Source organism: Mobula hypostoma, chromosome 3 (assembly GCF_963921235.1).
Source record: "Mobula hypostoma chromosome 3, sMobHyp1.1, whole genome shotgun sequence".
Lineage (NCBI taxonomy): Eukaryota > Metazoa > Chordata > Chondrichthyes > Myliobatiformes > Myliobatidae > Mobula > Mobula hypostoma.
Window position 1 is genome coordinate 152,280,152 of NC_086099.1, and position 21,578 is coordinate 152,301,729.

Consider the following 21,578-nt stretch of genomic DNA (forward strand, 5'->3'; position numbering starts at 1 on the left):
TTCTCATGTTGTTTTTTTTTAATTAAATTGCCCATCATTTTCTTACACTCCAATGAAAAAGTCCTGACCTGCTCAGCTACTCTCTATAATTCACTTCAGGTCTTGGCAACATCCTCATAAATCTGCCTCTATATATTTAAGTTATAATTAAAAGGAAAAATCTAAAGCAGGTTGATCATTTTATTACATTCAGAAAGTGAAGCTTTGTCTCTTATGGGAGTCTGTTCTCATTTTTTGGCAGCTATTCACCTTTGAGTATGTATGCATCACTTAGAAAAGTCAGTGTTTATTGCTCATTTTTATTTGCCCTTGAGAAGTTGGCAGTGAACCCACTGTATTTCTCTGGAAATGGAATTTGTTGAGGCTTAGGTATTTTCAGGTTTTGGAACCAGCAAGAATTAAGCATCAGTGATACAGTTCTATAGCTAAATGCGTTTAGGTTCAGGATTTAAACAAAGGAAGTGAAATCAATCTGATATAATGAGATATTTGGATTTTATATAACTGTTTGGCTGTGTGAAAACCCAACAGCAATACTAATATTTAATTCAATTCACATGAATAAATATCTGTTTCAGAAGCTTTTCTATATTTTGATATGAACTGTCAGTCACTTTATCAAGCCATCATGGCAACACTACATCGAAATTTATGGAACACCGCCTATCTTTGCAGACAGTTTGCATTTACGATAAGATATTAGGAACACCAGGTTTTACTCCTCAAGATCCTTCAAGGCACATTTCTACTTATCAGGAAATTAATCTGGTTGCACTCACAAATCCTAGCCATCACCTTGGGTACTTTCATATTACATCCCATATTGAATATTCCTGTAGAATTGACATCTATAGCCAGATATGATGAGAAATATTTTTAAAATTTGAAGTAATTAGTTTAATCACTTTGTACATGTTATGTCATTGACATTTAACTTTTAGATTTTACTTATACAAAAGAAGAGTGTAAATTACCACAATTAGATCTGATCTAATATAAACTGTGGCCAAAAGATGAATTTCAGAAAATTCTCCAAAGTCAAGTATCTTATGATAAAATGTTATTCAATTTAATATTTTAATTTACATATCTATGTACAATGTACTCAACATTTGAAAACACACAGGCTAACACAACAGAACACTATTGGATGCTGAGGGAGCACAGAGATGGTTTGTGAATTCACTCAAACACAAGGCACTGCCCCTTTAACAGCTAAGGTTCCTGAATTCAGCCTGCAGAGTTACTCTAAGCAACCAGCAATTGTTGCAATAAATACAGGCAAAGCCATTACAATAACATGCATATAATCTTTATAGAAAAGACGTTATGCAACAAAAGTATTTTGTATTAGTATATGGCATCAACAGTATAAACATCATACAAAAAACTTTTACGAACACGGAATGTTTAATGCAGTTGATCTGCATCCTACTAGCACCTACATTCTTACAACTACAGTATTCAGTAGAAACTGCTGGATTTGTAAAGTCGGCTGGTGGAACAACTAAATCTGACAGAATATTTGATTCTTCTTGTACCTTGAGATCTTTCTGTCCAAACTGTACATGATCATCCTTAAAACACTTCACAAAAGATTGTAAAAATTAAATGTGTTTCTCGAAGCCCCCCCACCCCCACACAACCCCTTGACTCCCTATATATTCTTCTTCCTATGCAATCTGTAGGTGCTCTTCTGGTTCACAAAGTGTCCCTGCATCAACTGTACTTTCATCAGTACATATATCACTATAATTCAAGTTCAGGTAACTTTGTCAGTAAAGTTAGTGCCAGCAATATCTTATATTTCATCAAATTCTTTTAGTATTACAATAAATTAGAGTTCGGAAAAAAAAAACAAAACCAACAAAATAAACTTCTTGAAGTTGTAGCACTTTCAAATAAATTGCACTTGGACATGTGAGCCAACAGCCTTTCATCACTGCATTCTAAAAACAGAGCTTTTCATCAGCGGTGACTCCTTGCACCACCACTTGCTGTACATATGACACATCAGGAGCTATACTAAAGGCATCAATCACAATAAAAAGCATACTATCTTTGTAACAACTTTGTTGTTAACATTTAAAAAAAAAGTTATAGTAGTCACCCAAGAATTTTGGGTTGACAAATTACAGACCGAAAAGGAGTCAGATAATCACTTCTATCAGGCTTCGTTCTCAAGGTGCCACCTTAGCATTCCCAAAAGCAGCAAGGAGTTTTAATGTATAGGATCCTTCAGAATAAAGAACCAGGAAATATCCTTGGATATGGATGTTAAGAGCTGCTTTGTAGGGTACAGACGGCAGAGCACCAGTTGTTTTATTCTCCCCTAAACACAATCCACTTGGTTACAGAAGTGTGTTATTGTCAAGAAAAAGAAAAAAGAGGTAAAACATCTCAAAAAGGCAGTGTATCCAGAAACAGTTTGTCGATGATGGCTGGGGGTGGCACCAGGTCCTCGAGTTTTAGGTAGAAAATGCGTTGGAGCCCCTGCGTACAGAGAGAACGCAGCTGAGGGATGATCGCCACTACCTTGGATAACGGCTGCCCTTTGCTTTCTCCAGGACTGTTGAAAGATACGTGTTCCTTCAAGCAACTGATGATCCGGGATTGCAATTCTTCCACTTTCTTTGGTTCCTTTAACCCATGGCGATCTGCGTAGACAGAACAGGCATTATTAACAACATACACCCAATATGCTAAACATTTTTCTCCAATAAAGATATGAAAAATCCACTTTTCTTGTCATTTATTGTCCCATCGATGCACTTTGCCATCCCCTAATTATAGCATTTTGTAGATACAATCAGTCAGCAGTTTGTAATGTTTGGAATCTTGTTTTTTTTTTAAATTTCTGATGAAGTTCAGAGATTCTGATGGGAACTATAAATGTCTTATTTAAGCAGGTTCTCTTCAAGAATCTTGAACAAACTTGGTTCTCACAGAAATAAAAAGATACAGTGACAGTGCTTTTCTATAGCTGAGACCAATAACATCAATAGGGAAACAGAAGGGAATTTTGTTCATTAAATAGCTAGGCCTCTATTCTAATTAATGCCAATTCTGTTTGTCAGCGTGCAAAGTCACAAATGAACATGAAGAGCAGAAGGTCACACTGTATGTCACCTCAAATTTCCACTACCATGCACCAAGATCATGGATAAACCCACACCTCGAGTCCATTTTCCTGCTCGATTCCCAACTATTTAAAATGCGAGTCTCAATCCGGACTTTTTTCTTAAATGACTGAACATCCAAAACCCTCAAGTGAATTCCTAAAAATATTCTGTCATCCTAGTCCTCAGTAGCCAGCTTCTTATCTTAAGATCAAGTCCCTTTTACTAGACTCTGCAGCTGAAAGAAACACCTGATAATGTACTTCAATGAGACCATCTTTCATTCTTCAAATCTCTAACTGCATGCAAGTCGTTCACAACCTTTCCTCCAAAGGTAGCCAATCAAAATGATGACAAGAATAGCATTACATCCCACTTAGATTTATTTCCCACTTAAACTAGTACTCCGATAACTTTTTTGTCAATATATTTTGTCCAATGCTGGGCAGTATTTTCTATTTTGGTGCTGACATGGATGACAATTTATGAGGCAGAAATTGGAATACAGCAGGATTGATGGTGGACTGAAATAATTTTTTTAAAAAAAATCAAGAAACTACAGATGCTGGAAACCTGAAACGGGAACAAGTACTGGAAATATTCAACAGGTCAGTTAGTGTCAGCGGAGAGAGAAACAGTTAACGCTTCAGGTCAGAACTGGGAAAGGGAAGTGGAGAATGGATCCTTCCAAAGTAACAGCTAAGGATGCACTGCTTGGAAAACAGACAGCGGATAACCCATCTTCCTCATCTCAATGTCTCTGCTCCTTTCAAACAGTCCTCAAAACCAAAGTCTTTAACCAAGTTGTCAAGCACCTACCCTATTATAACTTGTGGTTCAGTGTCAATCTTTTATTGATAATACTCCTTTAAAATACCCTGGGATTTCATACTGCGTTAATTGCACTATACAAGTATAAGATGCTTCTGCTGTTTCTGGGGTGATTCCAAGTCAGTGTGCTGCCTCCCTGGTGCAAGATCACTGACCGGATGCAGACCATTCTGAAAGAGTGTGAATGGGTTTATTTTGGTACCAATGATATTGACAGATAATGGCAGATCTTGCAATTTTAAAAAAGAGATTAAGAAGTGAGGACTTAAAAGTGGTACTGTTCAGATAACTTGTGCCACGTACTGATGGGTATGGAAATAAGAAATTGTTTAGGAAAATGTGCAACTGGAGAGATGGTATGGGAAGATGGACATTAGATGTGAGGGGGATTAGATTCTTGACATGGTGAACTTGTATAGGCAGGATAGCTCTCATCCCAACAGGGATGAAACCAATATCCTCACGAGTAGGTTTTCTTGTGCTTATTTAACATAGTTTACTCAATCTTGGCAGGCCAATTTGTCTTCAAATCACAGATAAATAGAAATGGAAACAATAGGGAATAAATTTAAGAGAAAGTTTAGACGGTAGAGTAAACAAAGGTGGGGGACGGGGGATAAAAACAGGTTGAATTGTGTTTGATAGTGAAATGCGAGGACAGACAAAGGAAGATCAGCTGAAGGCAAAAGCATACATGTGGAAACGTGACATTATTACTCTAACTGAAGGAGCAGGAAAGGCTGCTTCGTGGTTATCAGGTTTCCGGACAACCTAGAGATAGTGATTTAAAAAAATTACAGGAGCTTATTGGAGTTAGTTAAACTTTGAAGATGGGAAAACCGTTGTAACCAATTCTGATGGGCAGTATCATATTTAGTAAAGTCTGTATTTGATGACAATCAGCGTGAAGTTAAGAGAAATGTGTGTCTAACTATAACTGAATTTTTAATAAGATAACAAGAAGACTAGATGAGGACAGTGCATCTGATGTAGTTTACATCAATATTAGCAAACGTTCTGGAAAAGTCCCACATCACAGGCTGGTCAGAAAAATGGGAACGCCTATGGAATCCAAGAGAGGAGTGACAAATTGGATTCAAAAGTGGCTTAATGGTGGGAAGCAAAGGATAATGGCTGACGTGTGTCTTTGTAATTGGTTCTGAGCCTCGTGGAACCTGTCTCTTGCTTTGATGATTTAAAATTAATCGCACATGCTATGATTAAAGAGGTTTGCAGATGATACAAAAAATTACTGAGGCTGATGTTGCAGACAGATACTGATAGTCTCGGTCATTTGTGAAGTAAGAAGTGGAATTGAGTCCAAGGAAAAGGCATTTGGGAGGGGCAACATGACATGGGAATGCACAGTGAATGAGAGGATATTGAAATGGGTAGAACAGTGAGATTATCCTCAGCTCCTTAAAAGGTAAAGAACATGTTGATGTGAGTAAAAATAAAATACAAGATGCTTCCTTTAAGAGATTAGAAACATAGAAAACCTACAGCACAATACAAGTCATTCAGCACACAGAGTTGTGCCAAACATGTCCTTACCTTAGAAATTACTAGGCTTACCTATAGCCCTCTATTTTACTAAGCTCCATGTACCTATCCAAAAGTCTCTTAAAAGACACTATCGTATCCACCTCCACCAGCGTTGCCGGCAGCCCATTCCACGCACTCACCACTCTCTGAGTAAAAAACTTACCCCTGACATCTCCTCTGTACCTACTCCCCAGCACCTTAAACCTGTGTCCTCTTGTGGCAACCATTTCAGCCCTGGGGAAAAGCCTCTGACTACCCACTACCCTCAATGCCTCTCATAATCTTATATACCTCTATCAGGTCATCTCTCATCCTCCGTCGCTCCAAGGAGAAAAGGCCGAGTTCACTCAACCTATTCTCATAAGGCATGCTCCCCAATCCAGGCAACATCCTTATAAATCTCCTCTGCACCCTTTCTATGGCTTCCACATCCCTCCTGTAGTGAGGTGACCAGAACTGAGCACAGTACTCCAAGTGTGGTCTAACCAGGGTCCTATATAGCTGCAACATTACCTCTCAGCTCCTAAATTCAATTCCACGATTGATGAAGGCCAATACACCGTATGCCTTCTTAACCACAGAGTCAACCTGCACAGCTGCTTTGAGTGTCCTATGGATTCGGACCCCAAGATCCCTCTGATCCTCCACACGGCCAAGAGTCTACCGTTAATACTAAATTCTGCCACCATATTTGACCTACCAAAATGAACCACTTCACACTTATCTGGGTTGAACTCCATCTGCCATTTCTCAGCCAAGTTTTGCATTTATCACACTATCCACAACACCTCCAACCTTTGTGTCATCAGCAAACTTACTAACCCATCCCTCCACTTCCTCAGCCAGGTCATTTATAAAAATCACGAAGAGTAAGGGTCCCAGAACAGATCCTTGAGGCACACCACTGGTCACTGACCTCCATGCAGAATATGACCCATCTACAACCACTCTTTGCCTTCTGTGGGCAAGCCAGTTCTGGATCCACAAAGCAATGTCCCCTTGGATCCCATGCCTCCTTACTTTCTCAATATTCTCAAAGATTAGACATAGAATTTAAGATAAAGGAAATTATTTTAGAATTAAGCACAAAATGGTTAGACTGCAGTCTTGTCACTGTGTTACAGGAAAGATGCAATTAGACTGAGCAGGGTTCAGTGAAGATTTATGAGGATGCAGCCAGGGGTGGAAAATTTTAGTATAAGCAAATATTGTATAGGCCTGGTTATTTCCCTTGTATCAGAAGCTGAAGGGATATTTAATAGAGGCATATTAAATTATGAGGAATCTAGACAAAATAGGAAAAATTAATTTATCTTAGCAGAGGAGCCCAAAACCAGGAGGCATGGATTTAAAGTAATTGGTAGAACCTTTTTATGACCCAGAGACTGGAATTCTCCACTCAAATAATAACAAAGGTAGAAGCTCAATTGTATGTAACAAGTTTTTAAAGAGCTGGGACCTATAGGACTATGTTCTGTGTGTTGGAATCTGAAATTAGGCCTGGTAGTTCTTTAATCTGATCGTACATGACCTAGATTTCTAAAAAAAAGAGGAGAGATCTTCTAGGCTGACGGACATAACGAACAGAAGATGGGGCAATGAAAGACACCTAAGTTTTAGTACATGTGCCACTGAAATGAATACAAAATAATTATGTTTCCCATTCCTCATCTCACTAATTCCCACAAACTTGTTTTTAAGATGGAAAGATCTATCACAGATACACCTACGGCTATTAGGATAATTTCATATTGCCTAAGTACTTGGCTGCTTATACAGCAACTTAAAATAAAGAATACTGCATCTCTCAGATAACTGTCTTGCAGCAGAGAAAGGGGGAGAACAGGATAGTGAGATTAATTCCAATTTTTGCTATCAGATATCCTATACAAAAACAGAAGGAATTTTTTTTCTTAATCAGCATTCAGTATAAAGGCTTGGTCGTAACATACCCATGACCCAATGGTTCAAATGATAAGATACACTGAATTTTAATTTTGGGATTATAACTGAGAATTACTCTTAGGAGTCAATGGAAATTGTTAATTTTATAACTTATTGTGCTACTTAAGTTGTTTTCTGTTTCAATATTTTTATTAATTTCCACATAGAAGAATACAGAGTACATGAAGATATATATTATGAATCAAAAAGATAGAATAGTACCAAATCCATTATATTTAAATCACACTTACAATCGCAGTACTCCATACTTAAGTTGTTAGGTAATTATGTAACATGTAATGTCACAATGAAAATCATTTGAATTCTACCTATGTGTATGTACAGTTTCAATTTCAAAATTAGTAAGCATAGAGAAATTGGCCTAATGAATGAGATGTGTGGCGTCATGCAGCATTTTAAAATTTAGGATTGTGTAGCAACAGTGTTTGAGATACTTACTCAACTCAACACTGATACAGAAATTTGGCTTGTTCTGACATTCGTAAGAAACTAGGCTGAGACTCAATCATGAAACTACGTTGGGATGAGGATTTCTGCTCTGAAGAAAAGTTAAGTAAATCTGTCTGGGACCAATGGTAACCTTGCCTTCTGTTAGCTGAATGTAGAGCATTGCTGATAAAGACACACTGAACCTGTTCAATTATATTTCTACAGATCAACTGCAGCAAACTAGAATGGCAAGTGCAATAAAAAAAACAAGAACAGAAAACTCCTACTAAAATGAGTACACAGGGTCCAAAATCTACCATCAGCAAGGATACCATTATTTATCAGCAATTTCCAGTGCAACTAATAATATAAGCACTCAGTATGAAATCCCTTACACCATAGATATTCAAGAATTAATCCAAGCTAGCAGTTTTTTGACTGATTGCTCATCCTTACATAGCATGCTTAATTTATGTCTATAACATTACAATATGGGCTCAAGTACAAGTCTCCATGTGGATACAACAAATTATCACAAGGGACACAATCTGACAGAGCAAATTCTTAGACACTGCCCTGAATTCTGTAAATAAACAGCTGGACATCTGAACTGATCAGCTTAAAATAATTTCTAAAAAGCAAACGAAATCGCAAGTAGCTAATATGTATTTAAAACACTGCAATAAGCAATCATCAAGCCAGCAAAATAGTTTGAAATCGTATCTGATATCAAAATTTTAAAAAAATCAAAGTGAAATACAAATATATCACAGAAAAGGCTTTACATAGGACTCAGAAAGACCATTACACTGGTCTGAGAATCACTGGAAGATTCTGGGGGGAAAATTGATAGGAAGTTCCTACCTGTGATCATAACGAGAGCCGCTAGACATGCAAAAGTTGAAACATCAAAATTAAGGCTTTGTAAATTTGTAGAGAATTCCTTGATTGTGTCAAGCCATTCACCAAATCCACGAAGGCACTGAAGTCGATGCAAAACAAGTCCATTACAGAACACAAACTTATCCTCTGCTGGAGCAGATCTGTAACGAATCGTTAAAAAGGACAGAATTATAACTTTAAAGTTCATTACCTGTTATATCTTAACAAATATCATCATACATTCCACATCCTGTAAGGGTTCTGAAACTATCAACAGAAGCGCTATTGCATTTCTTCTTGATTACAAAACATTGCTGAACTTCATTTTTTTTTTGCATGCAATATCTATGGAGTGTTGGCTATAAATAAAATGGCCTGGTTTCTAAACCTGGAGAACAATAATGTACCACATGTTCCCTCACTGAATTAGTCAATGTTTAGTATGTTTCTAATGTAAACTGCAGACCACGTTTTAGAAAATTTGAAACAACCATTTGGTTATTTTCAAACACTTAATTAATTGTTTGCTGACTAGTTTACTATGTTTTGCTACCATGGGCACCCGTTTTAAGCTGATGTTGAGTTTAAAAAAGCAACAAAAGTATCAAACAAACAGCAATTTCACAATGAGATTCTGCTATGCAACACAGGAGGTAAAAAAGGGTACAAATTATTTGAATGAAATAGCAATTTATGACAACAGAGGGAAAAAAAACTGGTGAGATGAATGTCTGCAAATTTCTCATGCCAGTTAACCCTGGGAATGCTGGTTATAGCTGCCAATTTACATAAATTTACATTAGTATAAAAGGTGTTCCGCCTTTGTGTGCATATGAAATTACCACATAACTCTAGCAATGCACTGAAGCGGAAGAGCATCCTTTTGAAAAAAACCTAATTATTCTAAATTCTTTTGCTTCCTCAAACCACCAAATTTGATCAAAGCAACACCACAAAATGCTGGAGGAACTCTACATGTGATGCAGCATCCATGGAACTGAACAAACAGGTGACATTTTGGGCTGAGACGCTTCCTGAATATGCTGCCTTACCTGCAGAGTTCCTCCAGCAATTTGTGTGTGTTGCTTTGGATTTCCAGTATCTGCAGAATTTCTCGTGTTTAAAATTTAATCAAAGTTGGTTTTAAAAGATTATTTATGGGGAGGGGAGGAATAGATAGAACAGGTGCCAAGAATTCAATCCTACAATAGCATCCATTAATTGTGTACTGTCATTTAAAAGGGAAGATTATAAATTGACCTTGTGAGAAAAAGAACTACAACATACAATTTTACACTTTTGGAAACCATCACATTTACCTGTGAGAAAGTCTCAATACAAAGAGTTCGAGGAAAGAAGATTCAATGAGTAGAGCCTTATCTTCTTTAGGAAGATCGCTGAATCCTAGTATTTTTTCAGCCCAGTTCTGAGTGACCTCCATAGAGCTAGCAAGGAGCCCATAGAACTGATGCACATACTCAGCGTCGTTTCCAGCTGTTGGCTGTTCAGTAGCACAGAACTGCAGGGAAGAAACAACATGTCAGCCAACATCATGAAAGCAAGTGTAATTTTCCAAAAGATAAAACTACAGGAAGAAGTCAAGAGATTTTCAAGGTTTCTGAAAAGAGCTATTTTTAAGCAAAAAGGATTTGAGTTTAAAACCTTCTATTTCTATGTTTATCCTTAAGAAGATTGCTTTCAATATTATTTGCATTCAATTTTAAGGTAAATCATAAAGCATCATTGGTTGGTTATAAACCACAATAAACAATACCTTTATTGCATTTAAGAAAAAAGTAGTTTTTCAGTTGCTAGTAATAATTCAGCAAGCTTTCTAATTTTAATTACAACCTCATGATGCAAGTGACACACACAGGTGTAAATATCTTGTGCAGCAAGCATCTTAAAAATCACATTAATTGATAGATGATTAAATTAACATTCCTCTTCTATTCAGAAGAAAAAGGTATGTCAATGCTTATTGCTTTATGCATAAGGCATTCGGAGAACAGGTTAAAATGTTTACGTTGCGTTCAATTAAACATTTTGGAAACTTTTCAATTATTAAAAAGAATATTGATGAAATTACAATAGAGTATCTCTAAATAAATATTTCTCATAATGCCAACGTTATACAACATCAAGAAAAGTAGGAAAAAATTGAATTGATGATCGTGCTTGCATTACTTAATCCCCCAAAAATATCAATATTCAAAAATAACTAAAATCTAACTGTACTAATTGTAAGTTTTATTCTTGGTAGAAAGCAAATCTAATTTGTCAGATGTAAATTGTAATTCCTATAACAATTTCCTTCCTACGTTGCCATTCTTAAACTATGAAAATAGAGAAATCACTTTGGCTTCGGTCTTTCAATAAAAGTAACAATGCACAGCTAAGCAACTATTGTTTAACAATATGTAATGATATTAGGTATCATTACATTTAACAAATAACTCAAGAAGAATGACAGTTTATTCTTAAAAATGTAAATGCATTTAGTTCCTAAGATGTCGCATAACACAGTGTAATTCTCTGAATGAAAAGTAGTAAGTTTTTCCGGTTTTGGTTGAAAATTTGTAAAATAGTATGTATAACTTGCTATAATCAATAATTTAAAAAGTGATTGAAAATAGGTCAGCCTAATACATAATAACACACAAAAACAACCATTTATTAGATATAATATAATAATCAACTCCAACCCCATTGAATTTTACAATGGCAGCTGGCAGGAGATGCTATCTACTGTACTTCCCTTGCCCTGTCTAATTTATGTAGATTCTTGCTTACCTGAGAGTAATTGTGACTGCTGGGAGTGGTGTCTACAAGTGCCCGAACAAGAGCGTTCATGAAACTGATTGGGGGTGATGGTGGTGATGGTTCCTGGAGAGGGCTCTTTGGTTTGGAGGGCAGACGACCCCTTCTCCCCTTTAAACTGTCAGTACGGACCACTGAAGAAACAGAGACATGGATACATTTAAAGATTTAGGATAAATTAACTAAAATATAGTCACAATATCATTTTCTGTATTCTCAATCATTGTTTAGAATGTATGCTCAAATTATGTTTTACATTGCATTGTGTAAAATAAAAATACTCATTCATTCATATACCTATCCATTTCGAGGGATTTTTAAACTTAATAAAACATTAAAGCCACATCTCCTTTGGTATTATAATATCTGAATGACTGTGCCTTTACCCTTTGTTATTTGCATTTCCTCGCTGATTCATCCAAAATAGCCTGTTACCCTACCAGCTTAGTTGCTATTTGCAGCATACTTTTGAAGATGGTTTTTAAAACAAAACAGGAAATGCACAAAGCCCACAGTTAAAGCCCGTAGATTGGCATAATACTGTTTAATCCAGTGGTTATTCTAGATGGTCATTATTCAATGGCCCAGCAAAATCAACAGCAAGCAAATATTAACTCTGTGGTGTGATTGTTAGTCTTTCGTTAAAAGGAGAGTGTAGAGTGGATTAGACTGGGGTTGGAAGGCTGTGGTTACAGCCTGACAGCTGCCAACACTCACCTTCCTTAACCATCCCCACACTGAGGCATTTCTGGAACCTGCAGTACTGGCATCGATTACGCCGCCTCTTGTCCACGGGACAATTTTTGTTTGCCAGGCAAACGTATTTTGCATTTTTTTGCACTGTCCTCTGCAAAGAACAAATGTTATTACAGCATGTTGTCTTAGAAAAATTTAGCTGACAAAGCAGACTCTAATTATGATATGAAATGCGCCAAAGCTACTCGGATAATTAGATAAAATTAATTTCCTAACATGTTAGCCTGCAGGAAAACAATTTTACTGGTGTTAGCTCCTGACAATGAGAATCAGTCAGATTTGTGGCTGAGAAACTCTCAGGAGACGGGCAGCTTTAAATGATAGAATTATTTCTGAAATTACCGGGTCATCACATTATACCGCTGAGTATAATATCCCTCTCTCCTAATATACCTTTGGGGATCATTTTCCACTTGGCTTATTCCCGGGGTGATTACTGGCCTTATTAAAGAAATTTGAAATGGTTTGGAAGAGCATTTCTTTAACTAGCACAGCCTTAAAACAAAAATTAAACTAGCTTAGATTTCACTAATCAAGACTGATCAGTACATTTCAAATCACATTCAGAGTCAAATTTTAATTAAATACTATACATCTTTTTTTTAAGAAAAATCAAGATATATAATAGAGTATTGCTAATGGGTTAAGTTAACTGCACAGACCTCAAACCTGTTTCTGGGCAGAGAAAAGACTTATTAATACACAAACTGGAATTAGGGCAGCTCCCTTTTGCTCACTTAGGCAGGATTATTAATCAGACTGAAAACAACCTGGTAATCCACTTTGTTTATACAACAAAGAAAAAGTCTTTTATAAATTTAGGGCCCTTGCCTTTAGAAAGAAAGGTTAAATCGACAAATGAAGTTAATTAATTTCTGGTAACAATGGAGTGCTTTGAAGGTGTTCTCCATTCTGTTATTGTTCGATGATGGATCACTTGTTTCTCACTTTTGCAAGCCAGCCTGGACACTAGCAGCACATGTGAAACGTTATTCCAGTCAGTCTGATGCCATTGGTGAATTATCTTATTCTGAAGTTACAGCAAAGCTATTGTTTCACATCCTATTAGATTTAATTTTGGCTGTGATAACTGCAATTACGAATTATAGGATAGATTTCCAAAGATGTTGTTCAGGTATACAAGATGCTTCGAAGCACAGTTTACCAGAGGACACACAATAAGACTACAATAAAGCGGAGAGACCTATAGCATTTTAGAAGTTTGGCAGTATTTGATTATTTCTGTCATTTCATTTCCAATTATATTAGTGCTTATAATACAAGGACAATTATCTTAGTACTTCACTTTGTAATTACGAACTTTTCTCTCCAGATCTTAAATTACTGAAATACTTTCTGTTCCAGACTGCAGCTGTTCATTTTTAATATCATACATTAAATATTTTCCATAAATCATAAAATATTAGCAGCAGAGGGCCAATCTACCCATCATGTCCATACCTGCTGTATCAGAATAACCCTCTTGTACCACTCATCAGCCTTTTCTCTGTACCTTTGCTATTTTTGTCCCAAATTATATTTATCCAGTTCCTCGTTAAAGGCCACAATGGAACCTGCCACCATCCCATCTGCTGGCAATGCATTTTAGATGCCAACCACATCTGGCGTTAAAAAAAACAAATTCCCTGTCGTTACCCTTAATTCCCTTCTCCTCTCAGTTTTATCTGTGAGTGCTAATTCTCAACCCTTCCAGTAATAGGAACAGTTTCCACGGTTCATTTTGCTAATATAGTATCTTGTACATTTCAATGCTATCTTACCTCAACCTTCTCTTCAAAGAAAACATCCCAGTCTCTCCAGTCTATAACTTGTAAAAGCCAGGAATCATTCTTAAATCTTTTCTGGATCCTTTCCAATGCCCTCATATTCTTTCTAAAATGCGGCTAGCTGATTAAATCGAACACCATTTCAAATACATATCTTGTCCACTACATTTCTGGCTTCATAGAGATGATTTTTATACAACATATGTCAACCTAGTTGTTGAAGTTTCTAATTCAAGGGTTTAGCTTTCTCCACCCCCACCTCCCAGGCATTTCATATTGCCACGTGCATTCACAGCATGAAATTGGCTGAGATGTTTGTCCCTGCAGATCGTACCAACTTCCCATTACCCCTTCTAAAAGCATCAGGTGTATCCCCTCATAATCCAGTTTACCAACTAAATAAATAATAATTTCAATATATTTAAATTGTCTGCACTGGAAAGTTATGCATATTGCAGCAGCACTGTGTTATTCATTTGGCTGTTTTACCCTCAAGCTGCTTTTGGCCCATGCAGCTCATTGTTTACCTTCACAAATAACCTCGCAATACTAGCTTCCTTCATCTAATGCATAATTCGGAGTGCCTTTGACAACATTAAAATGCACCATACCTTAAAAAATCCCTTGCATCCCTCGCAGGTCCTGACTCCATAATGCTGACAGGCTGCATTGTCTCCACAAACAGCACACATCCCCTCTGCGGACGAGGAGCCTCTGTTCGGGGGAGAAGGGAGGCTCTGGGTACTCTGCCCAACAGGCAATGGGTGAAAGCCCAAGCCAGACCCCTTAACCAAGTGCAGTGAATATTGATGCGTGTCCATTACAGACTGTGTGGATGTACTATCAGCTCCCATTGGCATGTTCAGCGTGGGTTCGTAACACACATGGCTGCTGGAGGCTGGAGTGTGAGGCGGAGATTGTTTGAAGGCAAATACTGGGAATCTCGGTGCCGTGGTCTTCAGGGAAGCATCCAAGATATGGCCGGAGGCCATACAAGTCTGGGTCACTGGAGGCAAAGTGTGGGGTTCATCCCAAATAGATGCCTGCGGAGTTGTGAACTGTGGTGTTGTAGGAGTCGAAGGGGGAGACTGCTTGAAGTAAATGGAGGTGGATGGCATGATGTCCTCTGCTTGGTGCTGGATGGAAGGCTGGTAGCTGTGATGGGAGGGGTCTTCCAGTTTAATGAGGGGTCTCTGAGAAGAAGAATGCATTTGATACACACAGGACGGTTTAAACTCGTAGCTGCCGGAGTAACCCGTCTCCATGAAGGTACTGAAACTGGGCAGGGATGTAGTGGCTGTAATCTCAGTGCTGCCCATGTCCACGCCAAACTTCATGTAGGGGGGTTCAGTATGTACGAAGTCAGAGCTGTAATCTCCACCATAAACGTAACTCTGAGCCGCAAAACTGGCACCTTGTGGCGACGAGCTGTATTGAGTTTGCACACAGGGCATATCTGAGAAGAAACGAATATTCTGCAATTAACAAGGGTGGACAGATTGATTTGAGCAACAAATTGATTTTCATATGCTTCACTTTATTTCGGATTACCAGCATCTATAGTCTGATTTTTTTTGGAGGGGGAGGGGTTTGAATACTTTCACACCGCCAAGTGAGTAGAAAGGTCATTATACGAAAACTAACTATTAAAGGTCTGGTGTATATGTTTAACTATAACGACTTCCAGCTTATTCCATCCTATACATTTCACTGACACGATTTCCTCTCATAATTGCGCCACGTTGATGGAACTTGCCTTTAAGAGTTAGAAATCCGCCGTATTTTTAGCAGTGACTGATTTGTAACTCTTGGAGACACGAGAGACTGCAAGTGCTGGAATCTGCAGCAAAGAGCGAGCCGCTGAAGGTTTGACCTATGCGGGCCGGGTGGTGCCTGGAGAGGGAAATGGGTGGTCGACGTTTGGAGTCCAGACCCTTCGTTGATCTGACTAATTTTATGTGTAACTCTTCACGGCGTCTAGTTTATGTCACAATTTGACCGAGCATTGTTTAAGCACACAACAGTGATAATTGCATCCGAGACGCTGTTCTTTGTACCTGTCGGAATCTGGTGCATAACTGACAAGTGCATTGTACACATCATTGTACATCTGGTAATATGCGTATGTTTCGCTCTCGGAAAACTTGCAAAAATGTATTTAAAAGGCAACATATTGTATTTGCACGGATTTGGGAGAAGGGCCCCTGCTGGTCTCTGTACTAATGTTATCTTTATGTAATCAATTATCGTCTGCATAATAATCAACTCTCACAAATCACTTAAATATTCTCCTTTAGTGACAAGATAAGCTTGCAAAGCCAGGCCGGAAAGACCTGTGAAGCCAGTCACAAAGACGAATTCTGCTTCCTGTAACTACACAGTTAGCAGGGTGTGACTGAACAGAAATTATATGAACCCTCCTCCTCAGATGCGTCAGAGAGCAATCGATTTTGTAAATGGTTAGGACACACGCGAACAAATTAACCAGGTGAAATTAGAGGAAAGAGAATAAAACACAGGCTATAAAATCCGTAATAGAAATGTCATAGTTTGCCCAGAAAAGTTTTCGAAATCTAGCTCTAGTCTAAAAGACAAGGTGTATTCAACAGTTCCTGCACTAGTTGGCAATGAATAGATTATACCAGATAGAGCAAGAGCTAAGAAAAATAACTGGAGATGGTGCTGTGGATTAGAGAAATTGATACAAGAGATCGCAGGCATCCAGATGTTAAGTTTATGTTTCAGCTTGTTCGCGCGTCTTTATTTGCACAAGGTTGTACATAAAGTTTATCTATGCAAGCATGTGTTGTGACTTGTGCACATTTAGGTATTTGTTGGTACATCCCCCTGTCGTTTCTTGTCCTATATAGACTCCTACGGGTTTTATGTGGCCAAGTTTATGTTAGAATACTTTTTTGTACAAGTAGAGGTTTGTTTATGTTCAAACACGTGCATGCATACATCTTGTTTTGCACAAAGCTCGTACATAACTAAATGTTTTCAGATGCAGACTCACTGGATATAGCTATGATTCTCTCTGTTTTAAATAACATTGCTGTATACATGCTCATTTCTACACGGGGTCTATTTTTATTCCTTCCTTCCCCAGATCTCTTGATTAAGGTCGGGGAAGTCAAAAATTGCTATCCACGTCCATGATGTTACCTTCACTCCAAATTATCCACAGGCAGTGTGAGCGTAAAAAAGAAATTAAAATGCAAATAGGGGAAACAAACAGAATGAATCAAAACAGGACTGGAAGATAAACACAGCCGAGAAATAACGGCGTGACGAGAGAACGAAAAAGTAATTTGCTTGTCAGCACCTGTTCCAACCTTGCGCCCCTCCCCCACCACCTTGTCGCCAGAAGGCGGCACAAGGAACATCTTCTGTGTGTATTCCCCAGGTAGCCTCCAGTGTGTACCTGTGTGTGCTGAGGAAGGGAGATATTTGGCTCGCTGAATGTTGGCTCGGTAGGCTGCCAGAGGCTCGGCCGTTGTCAATGCGTTGTCAATGGGTTGGCTGCTCTCGGCACCTCGCTGCCCTGACTCGGTATTCGGGCTCGGTAGGGGAAGCTCTTCCGAACCAAGATCTGCAGAGTGAGAAAACAATGAGGCATCAGGCTTGGAGAAATTATGAAACGCACTTCCCTTTGACCAGATCATTGCAAATTCGGACAGAGGATAGCAATATTTTATAATCCCTTATGAATTCAAAAAGTTCAATGCAAAACACCGAGAAAATAATCCCGCAACCTCGCCACCTAAGTAGGAACGCAAGACACATTTTTAATTGTTTTATCAAAGTTACTCTATTTTGCACCAATTTACAATACTGACTTCCATCACAAAGGTGTGAATGTCGATTCAGTATAGCGGAAGCTTAGCTGAATGGGACCCAATTTAAACTATGCAAATCCTCCTCTCGCGGTTGATGCTGACACTACGGCGAAATAGGTGTTATCCTTCGGCTCGAACCGACTTGGTCTACAGTGGTTTAGGAAAGTTAGCAAAAGGTAGCCATTGTTGTGATTCATGTCCTGGCTGGAATGTCACATTTGCCCCCCGCATCTCTGGAATCTAGGATGAAACGCCGGTCCATATTGGACATGCTCTCCGAGCGGCATCACGGTATGGAACGAAAAAGGACTTGCTCACGTGGATGGAGGTCACCGAATAATCCACTAAATCAACGGTTTAAAACACATTCACAAAAAAAAGCCGCCCACAGCGTTATTAAAAGCGTATTATTTAACTTTTGCCATATCCATGGCGAGTAATCGATCTCGATTAGTGGAGCTACAGCGCCCTCTCGCAATTTATTTAACACGACGTCCGTCCTCAAAACTTTCCAAACTTCAAATAATCATAGATGTCTTTAGTTTTATGGTAAATTTAACAAGGATGTAACACAATAACAATGACATTTCTTAAACACCTGCGAAATGGTTAGCCAAGACAGTGTCAATCAACATACTCCTTTATAGGATTTTGGGTTTAAGAGTCAGATGGGTGATAACTACAAACCACAAAAATTAACCAATAGATCGTCATTGAAAGAACTGCCCCCGAGCATTCACTCTCTTATATAGATCTTTTTTTTCACCTGCTGTTAAATATAATTCTTTCCGAGCAAGTTTGTCCGGACATTGGTATGGTCGGAAAAGAACAGTTCTCTGAACAGTTTTAGGCTGGGTCAGGTATGAAACCTAGACGTTTCATACAAATTCCGTCCACGCCATCGTCACATCCACTTGCCACCCGCGCGTTTGCGGGGGATCCCGGTCTGCATCGGAAAGGAGATTCCGAATTCAGGGCTACAATAGCGACTTTAATCTTTTGTATTCGCATTAAACGGAAACAAGATTTCCAAATGCCTTTCCCCTTAATTTTTCGAAATGATTATTATAGCCCTTCTGTAATAAAGTACATAGAAAGCTCCGGCAAGGTTATGTTTATCGATAGTTGCTCAGCTCCTTTGGTTGGCTCCTTTGCACAGTAGGTCTCCCTCGGAAGAATGCTCTAAATCAGTTGGTTACCTAGAGAACTGGCAAGGCCTCTTTAAACATCCACCTCGTTACTAGCTGTCCCATCTCCCATACAGCAGCCGACCATAGCACAAACTGCGAGGAAATCTTAAATTAGTTTAAATTATTAGATTTTTAAAATTATTGCTATCAATCTCACTCTTTTAGAAAAGGGCCAGCACAGGCTCTACTGGACGTCAGATAATCGCCCATGGCAGGAGAGTATAATTAACAATTATGAAAAATTAAATGCGTTAAACATATGAAATACAAATAGATTCATCACAATATGCCCTTGGAGCATTAGGTTTTCATTGCCGACTGGCCATGCTGTATCTCAATTACAAGTCATCTAGTTATGGAAAATTAGCCCCCGAAAATTATTAAGGACTTAGAATCCGCCGCCTTACGTCCTTACAGTTACCATACACCGAACATCTCTGCAATTTCAATTTCATAGAAACATGCCAAGGCCTCCACGGGGGTACAGTGCCATAATAAAAGATATGGTTAGAGTGAGGTTATATGGAGTGGATAAGTTTTCATTACTGACTTTTCAGCTAATCTGATGTGATGGTGTAACCCCGATTAGTGACGGCGCATATTAGCAAACTCGTCGCCGACCTTCTACTAAAGTATGACAATTTGGACTGATGATTCATCCACATACAACCTTACCCTTCCCAATGTCGGCAATCAAAAGTGTACTTAAAAACGATTCCCCTGGAAAGTCCAGTACAAATACCCAATTGACACACTGACATAAGAAACGTGCTGCACCACATTACTCAACAAAAAGTAAAAGTTAAGCAGACGCGCTTCTGAAAGTGAAACTATTAATAAAAAAATCATAATCATTTGAATACAAAAGATGGACCAGAACTGGGGATATTCTCACGTGTTTGGACCAATAGGGTCTACAATTAGGAGGCGTTATTTCTTAACTGAAACTTTAAATATTTAGGATCGCACCCAAGACCAGCGTGCGGAATAATAACTCTAATTTTGTTTCATGGCACAATTCAGCTTTATAAATAAACCAGCATGATGTCCTCTTCAGAATGCGTTTGCAATGGAATCAAATAGACACGAAATAACTTTACACTTTCACTGGAACATAACTAATTATACACAAAGACAAGTGTAAGACAAATCGCATCTATTCATCGCATCATACCAAACACCCAGCCTGCAGCATTACATTACCATGACAACTACCAGAAATACCTTAATACCCGCTGATCTCTGATTGTCACACTCGCCAAAGCAGTTGATTAACTCATAAATTCTCAAGCAACAACGGTTGGGCATCAAAGGACAAGTTCCAAAGTATATTCCAACAGCCTTAACGAAACAAAATCGCTAAAGCTCTTTGAATTGCTGACGCTTGTTCTACCCCTTGTAACTTTTACGATGTCCAGTTAGTAACTTATTGATACGTACTTGATTGCTGTGACGGTTCCGTCTTTACATGTAATCAAACTGCCTTCCAAGTTACGAGTAGGTGTCCAGTCCCAGTCATGGATAATTCACAGAGACAGTTGTCCTTAAAATATTACTGCCAATTAACGGATTAGTTCTATTGCGATCCGGAATTTTCTTCACACGAGTTCATCAGTGGCGAAAAGTGTCTGAAACTCTTTCTTCTGTTCCTTGTCTGTGTTGTGAACGCTCCTCGGATTGCAATGTGCCTTTGTTTATGTGCAGGCAGATATCAGTACAATTCCTCACTTTGTGAACGTCATTTATGTTTAAGAAGGGGGCGGGGGTTTGCAAAAGCTGCTCGCCTATAGGAGGAACGCCGGTATCTCCATAAGTGCGGCTGGAATGCAATAAACGTCAATCGTGACGCCTCCGGGCCGTATACGTCACGTTATGGCGCGACACGTCAGCTGCCCCTTTTCTTTATTGTGTGTGTTGAAATTGGTCTTCTGAGATTTTCCTGCCCGGCCCCTCAATGGCGCGCCTGCGGCCGTGCACGCACAGACAGTACACGAGCGATGACGAGCTGCTGACAGGCTAGAGAACACTGCACTCCACTCTCCCCGCGCTCCTTTATTATCATTTATGAACCCCGCGTAAGCATGTCATCGCCTCCAGACGGCCAATCACGAGGTGCCATACGCTATATGGGAGACCACCCCCCCGAGCTTTAGTCATAGCCACACCTCTCGGTTCCCCCGGCCAATGGGCAGGCGGAAGGCCGGGTGCGGCAAGGAGGGCGGTCTGGAACTTGTGCGCGTGAGAGCGCCCCGCTGACGCACGGCGCTGACGTACGCTGTGCTAAATTTAGCAACTCTGGGCCAATCCATCGATTGAGATAGTGCAGATCTCATTCATTTCTGGGGCGTACCGTTTATTTTAGGAACTATTTTGTGATACAGTGAAACCAAATATAGTTGTGGATAGCTATTTTTA

At 38.9% G+C, this 21,578-nt stretch overlaps 1 protein-coding gene across 2 annotated transcripts; it reads right to left on the reverse strand.

Moving 5' to 3' along the window:
• Nucleotides 1-974: 974 nt before the first annotated feature.
• nr4a3 (nuclear receptor subfamily 4, group A, member 3) lies at nt 975-21,195 on the reverse strand. Of its 2 annotated transcripts, none has more exons than XM_063043896.1 (8): nt 20,604-21,195; nt 17,460-17,726; nt 14,746-15,590; nt 12,309-12,438; nt 11,565-11,725; nt 10,091-10,290; nt 8,754-8,932; nt 975-2,657 (listed from the first exon to the last, which is right to left on the reverse strand). In XM_063043896.1, the coding sequence occupies exons 2-8, from the start codon at nt 17,518-17,520 to the stop codon at nt 2,401-2,403; spliced, it is 1,833 nt and encodes a 610-aa protein (XP_062899966.1). In that variant the 5' UTR covers nt 17,521-17,726; nt 20,604-21,195; the 3' UTR covers nt 975-2,400. The 2 variants fall into 2 exon arrangements, with proteins under 2 accessions (XP_062899966.1, XP_062899968.1); XM_063043898.1 differs by having other exon boundaries at nt 976-2,657; nt 17,559-17,726.
• Between the last annotated feature and the right edge of the window lie 383 nt (nt 21,196-21,578).